Source organism: Setaria viridis, chromosome 9, assembly GCF_005286985.2.
Source record: "Setaria viridis chromosome 9, Setaria_viridis_v4.0, whole genome shotgun sequence".
NCBI classification, from domain to species: domain Eukaryota; kingdom Viridiplantae; phylum Streptophyta; class Magnoliopsida; order Poales; family Poaceae; genus Setaria; species Setaria viridis.
This window is the reverse complement of record NC_048271.2, coordinates 53,715,109-53,727,497: the sequence shown is the minus strand read 5'-3', so window position 1 is coordinate 53,727,497 and position 12,389 is coordinate 53,715,109. Positions and strand designations below refer to the sequence as shown.

The 12,389-nt window shown below is 48.3% G+C and overlaps 1 protein-coding gene across 1 annotated transcript; it reads right to left on the bottom strand.

Moving 5' to 3' along the window:
• Positions 1–832: 832 nt before the first annotated feature.
• LOC117839705 (LOB domain-containing protein CRL1) lies at positions 833–2,317 on the bottom strand. Its single transcript, XM_034720103.2, has 2 exons — positions 1,796–2,317; positions 833–1,694 (listed from the first exon to the last, which is right to left on the bottom strand). Exons 1-2 carry the CDS (start codon positions 2,072–2,074, stop codon positions 1,257–1,259), a joined length of 717 nt encoding a protein of 238 aa, XP_034575994.1. The 5' UTR covers positions 2,075–2,317; the 3' UTR covers positions 833–1,256.
• Positions 2,318–12,389: the final 10,072 nt, after the last annotated feature.

The following is a 12,389-nucleotide window of genomic DNA, read 5'->3' as shown; positions in this document are numbered from 1 at the left end:
ACATACGATTTGCGCAGCCATATATACAACCTCTTGATTAGTCGGTTTACTATCTTACTGTAAATAGTTACATTATATTTCATGTTGGGTTGTTCACGCTTAATTATGTTCAGTCTAGTGTATTCATAATCATTATCCAAATAATGATATGGTTGTATAGATGTAGCAACATCATTTGACCTACTGCGTCTATACGTACTACACATGCTTAGTCCATATGACCCCATCTGAGTAGTGAGTACCTTCCGTAATCATGAGTCGTTTGCTCCATCCTGCTGTAACTTATCCTAGCCTGACCTGCCTTTTTAAAAGAATAATTCCATGGCCTTACAATTATGTAAATAGTCACCTAAGCTAGCCACTTACTCCCTCCGCTTTTAGATAAATTAGGCTAGAACATGCCAATTAGTTCAAATTGAACTAGCATTTAATTTCCAAATTGAGACTCTGATTAAAATCCTTGTCTAGCATTTTCAAATTACCAAGACAATACAGATGTTTTACGGAGTTAATTACCACAAGGTGGCATGCCCTAAGAGTAGTTAAGTGGGCCAGTTCCCAGAATGGACAGTGTTTAGCGTGTGTAGTCCTGGAAACAGCTAAGTGTAGTAGGCATATTAGACACTAATTAGGAGTAAGGCATGCTGTTAAAAGTTACTTGAACCAATTAAGCAGGCACAATAAATCCACATATAGGAGAATTATTATACGATTCGCTGTGAGACAAAGGGTTCTATCATATCATCAAGCTATGTAGAAGATGTGTCCCATCAGCAAGAGTTTCAGTAAAAGGAGTCAACAAAAATAGTAAGCTAATTGGATCTTGCACGTGTGGCCATGAATCAATCAGCTGTCTCTCATTCAATATGCTGCTGGCTTCTATATTCCTTGCAGTACATTTTTCCGGCATGAGAAATCTAACCTTATCTGCAGACTGCTGCAGCTAGAGAGAGGACTGGAGAGAAGAAAACACAACCCCAAACTGACCAAGCTAGCTAGCTGCATGATCATAACAATAATTTTTTTTCTGCCTAATTAATTAGGTTTCTACACTGATCAATATATCATCAATGAACTCTCATAAATGCATCATGCTTCTGAATTATTTCTAGCAGAGATCGATGCGACCGACCGATCGATCGAAAATCGGACATATATTACCCAAGCTCAAGTCCAAAACACGACGAGGAATTGAGAACAGATATATATCTATATATCTCTTGTGATATATTTTCTGCACTAGTAGTTCTCAGTTCTTACGAGCGATGGTTCAGGTAAGCGTAAGCCACGCTCTGCAGGTCCTCGCAGTCTTGGTACCCCGACGACGACCTCCACCCGCTCTCCTCCGCCCCGAACGACGAGGAGTCCGCCGCGGCCTCGAAGGCGGCCGCCTGCCGGCCGTCGTCGTCGTCCGCGCCGGACTGCTCGAACGCGTGGTACAGCGACTGTTGCATGTAGCAGTCCGAGCCCAGCAGCGCGGTCAGGGACTCGTGGCCGCCATTGCTGTACGCGCTCGGCTGCGCGGACGGCCCGCCGGCGGCGCCCGCGCCTCCATTGCCGTTGCACCAGGGGTAGCCGTACCCTAGCTGCTCCGCCGCGCTGCCCATGTAGCCGCCCTTGGCGTCGTCGTGCACGCCCTGCCCCTGCGCCGCCTGTGCCTTGAGCGAAGCCAGCTGCGCCTGCAGCGTCATCACCTGATCGAATTGAAGCACACGACTCAGATCAGCAAACAAGCCATGGACGCGCGCGCGCTCGAGAAGTCGAGAGCAAGACAAGATATGCACACGGGCGGCACCTGCTGCTGGAGCGCGAAGATGTGGGCGACGCAGCCGTAGATGGGGTCGCGCAGCCGCGCCTGCGCCTCGTAGGAGATGGTGACGGCGGCCTCGGGGCGGTCGGCGAGGGGCAGGTGCGCGAGGAGCTTGGACACGTTGCTGGCGCCGAACACCTTGTGGATGGCGGCGAAGTGCGCCGCGCCCTGCTCGTGGCAGAAGTAGGGCGCGAAGACGCACCCGCGCACGCACTTGCGCCGCAAGAACTTGCACGCCCCGCACGGCGACCCGAACCCCGTCATCTCCAGGAAGGCTCTGATCGAGATCACCCGGTGAGATCGATCAACTGATCGAGCACGGTGATTTCTTCGCGCTTCTTCTTTGGCTGCTCTGTCGCTGTTAGGCCGGCTAAGCAAGCTGATCGGCGCGGTGAAGACGGGGTGCAACGCCCAGCATTGCTTATAAGAAGGGGTGGGGGATTAGGGCCAGCGGCCAGGGGATTAAACAAATCCGGCGTGTCTCCCCAATGGCCAACCGGCTCCATTATTTTGAGCTCCCAATCGCGCTCGCCCCTTGCCGCTAAATTTTATGGCCAATTAATCCGTGGCACACTGCATGGGGCACCCTACAGGACTGGCAGGAGGAGTACTTGTGCAAAGGACAATGGGGGCTGGAGACGCAATCATTGATAATCTTTAGCTTAAGGGCTTTGGGTTTGGTCTAATACTTTTCGTTTAGTTTTTTCTTTTCCCTGTGCCTGCTCATGCAGCCATTTCTTTTGTGTGCAGTTGGGCTCGGCTGCTGCGAGACCAGCGAGCACAGTCCAGTTGATAATTCGGGGGATAAATGCGTTTTTAATTTTCGGTGTATCGTGTAGTACATGCACTCATACATCACCTGGCTCCAGACGTGGAGTTGTCGCTGCTCACTCATCCCTTTGATTTTTTTTTCTTTTCTTTTTATTTTTTTGAGATGAGGAGGGAAAAGCCAGCAATTATGAGTGATGGGGAAGAACTAGTTCTGGTGTCACATCTCTCTTTAATTATCAGGAAACGATATTGGCGTTTTATTTAATATAATCTTTGTTCTGTAGGCATGTAAGTCCAACCCCTGAGAAAACAATCCAGCAATGGCCTGCCAATTTGTAGCTTAAATATGCTTGGAAAAAATGATTTGTTTGCTTAAGATGTACTATTTCTATATTGTAGCAATAGCACCAATGAAAGACTGGAGCAGGGCAGCAGAACTTCTGAAACTCTGCTGCCTCTGCTTCACATAATGTTGACAAGGGTGATTACTGGTGCCTGTATTTTTATCCTAATCAGGCTTTTGCCTTCCACTAACCCCTGGAAGAGTTTGCCCAACCAAATTAGGCTGGCCTAAGCTAATTTGTTATTGTTATTGGATGGTTGGTCCTGGCCTCTTGACCTATGCTTATCATTACGCTATTATGGTGATTCCAAAACTAGCATATCCTGGCATTACTGATGACATTGTAAATAAACATCAGTCTACTGCATCCTAGATTCATAGGCTCATGTAATTAGCAACCAATACAGATGGAAAGGAAATGGATGCTGCCCTCACTTGTCCTCTTCCAATCTATATGTCCAAATATGGTGGACCTGTGGTCCTGAATGGTTCTCATCTCTGACAGACGAATCAAAAATGGGAGGAATAACAGAGACCACATCCAGAGCATCAAAAGTCAGAACAATGTGTGCGTGCATGCTCTCATCTCATGATGGAGCTGAGATGGATCAAACTAACAAGGACATACCCCTCTCTTTAGTGTGCTTGTTCCCATTAATGTTGCCTCTATTTTCCAGCAAAACAAAAGGACTAAGTTTGTATAAGATGCTTCAAAGACATTAGGCTTGTACAGTATCTTTGTATCTTACTCTAACATTAAAAAGAGAGTATATTTTCACATTTGTCAAGTAGACCAGAGCTTCACCTCCTCCTGATAAGCTATGTAATTAGTACTGCCCTATGTCACTAGAGTACTAGACAGGCATGTTTACAGTTCAGTATCCAACTACTACAAGTAACATGTTTAGCAGCTAACCACTTCCTGATAAGCTACATATGAACTACTGAGATGTGATTATTGTCGTATTAGTTCATCATTTGCTCAAGCCAGTTACACCACAGCACCAAAAATAGATGATACATTTACAGTTTTGGATTACATGCAGTTCAGTTGACACTAATGCCATTCCTTATTCAGAACAGTAAGACCCTATTTGTAATTCGGGAATTTTGTGTACAACATTCTCAATTCCTACAAGTATAGCAAATAACTTTGGGGTGTTTGGTTCTTTAGGACCTTCTAAAATTTCTGTCATATCGAATGTTTGGATACTAATTAGTATTAAATATAGATTAATTATAAAACCAATTGCACAAATGAAGATTAATTTGCGAGATGAATCTATTAAGCCTAATTAGTCCATGATTTGACAATATGGTGCTACAGTAAACATGTGCTAATGATGGATTAATTAGGCTTAATAGATTCGTCTCGTGAATTAGCCTCCATACATGTAATTAGTTTTATAATTAGATCATGTTTAGTCCTCCTAATTAACGTCCGAATATTCGATGTGACATAAATTTTAGTCCGGACTGAAGAACCAAACACCCCCTTTATCAAAAAAAAAGTTTGCAAATAGGCCCCTACGATTTTCTTTTTCACGTAGAAGTATGTGGATTTCTCTGGATTCGCTAGGTAGGGTTGTCACTAGTTTCAGAAACACCTATAGGCAGTACTTCACCACGCTACCTGGTTGGATCTCCTCGTAGTTTTTACGTGTTTGTTTGCTTGGGTGTCACATCAAATCCATGTATAGGTGTGGCAAAAAATAGTGAAATGGAAAGGCTAGGGTAGGTCTGGTACGTACCCCAGGTGCCCATTTTTGGTGCAGGTTTATTATTGGCCCCACGGTGACCACTAATGCAACTCTTTCCCATTGTTTATTGAGTTATCCTGCGAATTTGTTCGTCCTCTGGGGAATAGTGTTAATCTTGTCGAGCTTTGGAACCTGGAGCAGGAACATTCCTAAATTGTTTATCGTTTCGTTCACATTTGAAATGGTTGTGAAATGCATGTACTCATTCCTACTGTATTTCATTTCTTCATTGATCTGTCAGGGACTTTTCTTGTGCTTTATGCACACGACAGGAATCTTCCTGTAGTCAGAATCAAAATAAATGAGATCCAGTACCTGTACAATCTTCACTAGTTGTACTACATTTGGAATGGCCTGGAACTGCACTGCAGAGGAAAAACGACCTGAAATGGAAACAAAACCAAGACGAAATCAGAGCACGAGCATTTGGTGATGGAAGTATGAAACTGGCCGGCAAGCGCCGTGGCCGGTGAGCCCCAGGATCGGAAGGGGACAAGCAGGCCCTGAAACCTTTGAAGGCCGCAAGGGATTGTTGCCTCTTTGGAATGCTGCGCGTGCGCAGCGCCTGTCACTTCGGGGGCTCCCTCCCCTCTCATCCAATCAACCTTCCAGCAGCCTGCAACGTGAGTGTCATGTGATGAGCCAGCAGCTTTACCTTGCTCCCGAATTCTGATCCAGGATGGCTTCACCAATCGCCACTAACCTTTTCTCTGGGGTCGATGCCCATCTTCTTCCTGTCACCTCATGCTACTCCAACTTTTAGATTCACCCTGCTCTTGCCTTTCTTTACAAATTTACCTTTATTTTGCACATCTCGCAAGGCTAAATATGAAAAGGTCTGTTCGTGTATCCAACTTTCTTCTGATTGATTCTCTACCTTGATTTTAGGACTCAGCTCCTACTGGTTTTTTTATACCTAAAAAGGAAAATTATGTTCATTGAGATAGTAAATCTCCTCCATGCCATTAACTCATGAGCCATAGACAAGCTCCAAACAATGCCGGAATCAGAGACGCTAATAAAGTAGGTGGTGTTTGGATACCAGGGGCTAAAGTTTAGCCCTGTCACATCGGATGTTCGGATGCTAATTAGAAGGACTAAACATGAACTAATTATAAAACTAATTGCAGAACCTCCAGACTAATTCGCGAGACGAATCCATTAAGCCTAATTGATCCATCATTAGTAAATGGTTACTGTAGCATCACATTGTCAAATTATGGACTAATTAGGCTTACTAGATTCGTCTCACGAATTAGACTCCATCTATGTAATTAGTTTTATAATTAGACTATGTTTAATACTTCTAATTAATATCTAAACCTCCGATGTGACAGGGATAAACTTTAACCCACTAAGCCAAACACCCCGTACTCTACCTGCAGACAAGGGTGTGTCACTGAACAGTGAGCAGGCACAGTTGTGAAAAGAAATAGTAGCAAGAAATGGGGCCTGTACTCGCATGATTTCGGCTATGAAAATCCAGATTATATTCCATCAGTCCTCAGAATTTAGGACATGTTTTAGAAACTTGTGCTGATGCGTGGCGTGTAGCACTTTAGATGTGCCCTATCTGGGGCCCAACTAAGCGGCCGGGAAACCGAGAGAAGTGGGGCTAAAAACTACCAAAAAAGACCTTGAGGAGGGTTGGCGGTTTGGGTGTTTACTTGTGCAGATGAGGAGCAGGGATAGGACATGTTCCAAGTATTCCTGGGGATGAGCAGATGGAACTTGGCGGCTTCGGTGCCTTTGCACAGGCAGGGTCCTCAGTGGTGGGTCTCGTTGTCGTCCCACAAGTTCCATGGAGTGAACAGCTAGCAGTGCTTGCTCTCATGCATCCATGATCCATGGACCCAGAGCCCCCAGCCGGCACACACATATGAAAAGGCTCGTACCAAATACCAATAGCTGAGTAGGACTGTGGGGTGTGTATGTTATGTCAGGTTATCTAGCTACTGCACTAGGTTTGGTTTGCTTTTCAAGTTCTATCTACTGTACACATATACTACCTTGCTTCAGTGCTCGCCGACATGTGTGGTCTGACTATATCTTGGCATTTGCTATCTAATTAAAGTTTACTCTGTAACACTATTTCCTTCATGTCGTTTACTTGATTTTCCCATATTATTCGTGATCAGCTTATGAGCTGATAATACTATAAAAATTTGACTGTGCGGTCGCAGAGGTCGGAGACTTTAAAAAAAATACTGTTTTCTTTATATTCTGTAAGCAACTGAATGAGTAACCACTTGACCATAAACTACAGTTTAGGAACGTCCTTACAGAGCTTGAGTCTCCTCAATCTCTCATGTTCAAACCTGCAACTATATGTATATACAACAAACACTCCTTTTCATCCGTGCTAATCAGACTATTAACAGGTGTCTCCAATCAGCAGTGAAGTCAGAAAGGCTTCACTTGAAGCCTCCCATTTCTTAACAAAACAACCACTCAAAGAGACCTTGACCGGGCATTTTGCCGCAGTAGCCTAAATTAAAGCAACACATTCTTTCCTTGCCGCGATGAGACTGCCAGCAGCGTGTGCCTTGTCCTCCAGACGAGCGGTTGCTTCAGCTCGCCGGCCCGGAAATCCGCTGGGGATGAACACGGCCTGCAACCGCAATATTCTCCGCGCGCACGAGCGGACAGATAATCATTCACGCACGCATACGCTGGTCGGAGAGAATACGGCTTCGACAGCGACTTGCCATTTGCCAAGAGAGGAGTCCAGTAACAGTACACTGATGCAGAGGCATTGTTCAGCGTATTGTTCCTCCGTTACCGTGTGGGTATGTAGCTGATGCAAGCCGCTGTTCAACAACGTGTGATGCATAGTTGGCGGTGATAATTCTGCAGCGTTTTTGCATAGTGAGACTTTAGGGGGCTGATAGAGACACAGACTTTCGTGCCTTGACCAAATGCCTGCATACGCCAAAAAAAGATCCGACCTGTTCGGCTGGACTTATAAGCCGACTAAAAAGCTGAAACGGCTGATTTGTTGTGAGAGAAAAATACTGTTCGGTGGCTGATAAGTCGGCTGATAAACTGAAGCGAACAGGCTGATCCTTCCAGTTTCTTTGTATAGATTGCAGAGATTTCACAAGATTTTTTGGAGGAGATGGTACAATTCCTCCAAAAACAGAAATAGTTATTCTCGCTTCACCTTGATTCTTGCATAATCTCCCACAATCCAATTAACCCACAAAGGGCAATTCACTCTATTTTTCCCCCTTGAAAGGACGACAAGAGATTTGCCGCAACTTTTAAGAAGAAGAGAAACAAAGATCGATCGGCATTGTGCGCTGTATACCACTCCAGTTCATCAGCTAGAACAACGACAGGAAATAAAACAAATCAGGAGAAAGAGATAACGGTGAGTTGGGAGCATGTTCATCAGCAGCAGCATGTACTGCTGGTCAAAGAAATGGGAAAAATTAGGATTAGAAGCCGCTAACCCAATGGAAACAGGCCGAGCGACAGAGGAGCGTCGTCACGGCTCACATGGCACCCATAAGCGCTCTCCCGCAAGGCGCCAGGACGGTTGGGTGGCTAGCTAGTCAAATTTGGCCGCGTCCGTGGAACGCCCGGTCGGTGGTCCAAGATAACTGTCCGTCACCCCCCGTCCGGATTAAGATTTCCCGTTGCACGTAACGGCAGGCTCGCACACGTGTGGGGCCGCGCCACGTGCCAACATGATTCCCGGCTTTTCTCAACCCAATTTGGGTTATCATGAGCTATTGCCATCATCTTTACTACGAGTATTATTCTGTGTAATGACGTGCATGTTGTCATGGTCAGTTGTTTATTCAGTTCGTGGATACTCTTATTTACCTTTCTTGTGTGAAGTGATCTTCTAAGTTTACGCGAAACTTGCTGGTAATGACGATTAGAAGCCGTTGTTTATTCCAGCTTCTTCCTCACGCTGTGCTGCTTGCAATGGAGCCAAAATGTTGGTCTTCAGAGTTCAGGTCGTTGGCTCGTTGCAGTTGTGCGTGTAACTTTCGCCGCGAAAGCTGAGAAAAGGACATCGGGAACACTGTTTCTGTCGTCAAGGAGTATCATCAAACCCACTGTTCTTTAATTCTTGCTTTGATTCTGCAAGACTGCAGCAACACGGATTCGGCCCGCGGGCGCCTGTCCCGGGCGGGGAAACGGGCAGCCATGGTGGATCCGCCGGCCATAGGTGACGGCGGCGGCTCGGGAAGCGGATTTGGTGCCGTGGTGGTCGGATCCAGCGATGACGGCTACGACGAGGCAGATGCGGCCGCCGAGGATAGCGCCGAAGGTGATGGCTAGGTTGACGTGGCCACCAGAGATGTGTAGGGTGCAAGTGACGGCAGGAGCGAGCGTGAGCGCCACCGCCACCAGCCCGCCACTCCTGTGAGGCAGGGCGCGGCGAGGCAGAGCACCGCAGCCGCGTCCCCCAGGTCGGCGTCGCAAGCAACGACGTGCAGCATGCGCCGCGAGCGCGGCGCGGGAGCGGCCGAGGGTGAGGGGGTTGGCCGGGTGCGGGAACCAACGCCTCGGGAGGCGCGCCCAGCGGTGGCTCCAGCAGAGGGAGAGGACGCCGCGGCGGACGGGAGGCAATGGAGAACAAGGGGGAGCATGTCGCCAGGGAGCGCGTTGAGGAGATCCTCGCCGGCCCGACGACCACTGGTGGCCTAGCGCGGGGTGAGCGGCGGCCGGGGCGTCAGGCGAGGAGGTCGTGCGATGAGGCCGGTGCGGCAGAAACGAGGTAGCTCGGTAAAGAGACCGCGCGATGCGGGATGGAGGCGCCAGGACCGGACGCGCCGGCCCAGCCACGGCGCTAGTGGAGGACGGTGGCGCAAAGGTGGCGCTGATGCGGAGGAGGCGCTGCGCGCAGGCTGCACGCAGAGCGGCGTAGGGCGATGAGGATGTCTGCCGGTGAGCGAGCGGAGGTGGAGGTGCGGCGGCAACGCCACCCTGGATGGGCTACCGTGACCGTGGTCCGAGAGGTCCGGTCTAGCTATCTAGGCTCCGTTCTTGGTTGTAATAGGTAGTCGTGTAAGTGTCAAGTGCGCTTAAAACCGTGTGCGTGTGCCCGACTAATCCGCGTTGTAACTTTCATCTTCTTAATACAACGATGCGCAGCTCTCCTGCGTATTTTTGAGGGAAAAAAAACTGCAACAACGCGCATGGACAGTTGGACACCCATGCATCCTTTTCCTTCAGCATCACGAACTTCTTGGGTTCTTCGGATCTCTTTTGTCAGTGAATGACAGCGCAGGCATTGCCTAAAGCGCCGTACGTCAGAGTTCAGACTTCGGATCGCCCAACTGTCGCTCGGCTTTGAATGTACAGTTGGAGTTTGGACTTTTGAAGCCTTCAGAAAAGAGTTACATCTCAATCTTAACCTACAAAAATAGATTTGTCGGTGTCATTTACAATGGACAAAAGCACCATCAACTACGTGGATCCAGCTTGCTGGGCTGCAAGTAGCATTCGTTCTATAGAGGTTCTCGAGACCGGTCAATCCTCCAAACATAGAGCAGGCGTAATCACAGTGATGCCTCTCCAAACGGTCCTACTCAACAGTGACCAAGCTTTCACCAAACCAAATGATATAAGCAGTGTACTCGATGAACTTCAGTGTTCTGTCCCTCTTTCAAATGGTACGGGAAGCCGTTCATCTGCATCAGCAGAGCTCAACAACATGTAACCTCTAAAAGCCAGCGATTCAAGCTCACCACCTAAAGAGCCTCTCCCGGTCAAATCGGTTGGAGTGTTGGCTCACTCCCCCCGACCCTGACCATTCGTTCAGGTCCCTTGTCACTGTCAAAACTAACACGAATTAAGGCTATCTGAATAACATAACCTTGTGTCATGTGCGCCTTGTTGCTTACAAAACATATTCTTTTGTGTCAACATGGCTCTGCTCTCGCTCTCGGGATAGCATTTTTCGCCGCTGGCAATGTCACATCCTCTCAAGAGCTTAGACCTAAATTGGGCTTCTTCCTCGAAGCTGGAAACACCGTGTGCTCCGAAACTCACCCCCTCAAGAGTGAAAATTGAACCAGGAGGTAGTCCAATACAGACACCCGACCTGATAGCACCATCAGTTTCTTTCTCCTGAGCCCGAGCAGCCAGGAGCAAGAACAGCAGAGGAAATTGGAGCCGGAGCACGGGGCAGGGAGTCGCGATCGGTTGATTTGGCTGGTGGCACCCTGCGCGCACGACGCTGTAGCGTCTTGGAGACCGAGGGTCGGGGACAGGGGGAGGCCACACGGGCGCGTCCTGCCCGACGGTCGCGGGACACGACGCCATCGCGTCGCTATCTCATCTGCACGGACCGGGGCATATCCCGTTAAAAACTAGGCGATTTTGTTCGCGAAACAGTTTCTCGCCGCGCCTCTGTCCCGTGCTGCGTAAGCGTGGAGAGAGCTGGGGGCAGGGGACAGATCTTCCAACCCGACTCTAAAACTATCCCAAACAAAAGCATAACCAAAACGCAAGACGATAGATCACAGTGGCTTGTTGGATTTAGTATAGATGATGGTTATGCAATTTGTGTGACTCGTGAGGATTATTATAACAGATGGCAAGTGTTTTTTTTTTGGGGTGCAAGAGGACAAGCGATCGAGTCACCTCATGCTGCGTCGCACGTCCAATGGAGGCGAGGGTTCGTGACAGGGACTCCAGTTTGGTGCCATCAGGCCGTGGCAAACAGGGGAGCCTTTTGGGGGGGTTTTTAAGCAACCCTTCTTGAATTGAATCAAGGCGTTGAGGTAGGTTGGCCGCTGTGGGAATTGGCCGTATTAGAGGACCAAGGGTTTTGGGACTTGACCGGCCGTCTCGAATCCGGCCGGACTCGCCGATGCCTACCTTGATCGTGAGCATGCTCGAGTCAGGTTGCGTTTTGCCGTGAAACACTCGGCGATGCAGTTCTTAGTTCTTACCACATGCGTGTGGTGGGTGGAGGATGGCATCGCCGGATGCCGACAGATTCATCCAAAATGTTAGTAGAATTGAAGGGGAAAGCGTGTTGGCGCCGGTAGCCGGTTGGAGCAGCTTGGAAGAAATGTGCCTAGCAACGGCGGGGAATAATTGTGGCAGGATCCTACTCGTGTAGAGTTTGACGAGCTTGCCCTTGTTGGCTACCGGAGCCGAAGCGTTTGCTGTGGGTGATTCGGACTTGACGCTCCCGAATTGCCTGATAATGCCGGAGACTTGAGGTTAGCCAGGCACAACAGATTCTGCAACACAGTGAAAACCGCGTTGGTAAGTGTTGTAACTCCTGAGTCTTGAGTCTCTGTGGGTACAATAACCGTGGTCACCTGACTCTACTTCAGACTTCATAGCAGACTCTAGTGAGCGAAGCAGCGGAGCTGCTGACTCGATGACTCAATAACATGTACCATTGAAACATGCCGGATTTGTTGCAGGGAAAAAACAGTTGGTTAGCGAAAGAACATTAGACATTAGAGGCCCCTCCCGGTCCCTGTGATCCTTAGGCCCAAAAGCCCCCAAACACATTTTAGGCACAGCCCGATATGCAATGAAACACAACCTAAAAGCTGCTAGACAACAGCGAAGAACCCTGGCATACCTGCGTTAAAATTTGATCTGTCAGTTCTGGTCTCTTATGCTACATACTTGGCGGGCATTAGTCGGGATTAGTGTGAATCACGGCGCCACACTGGTGTACTAACTCGACTCACAATTCACAAAATGACAAGAGACGATG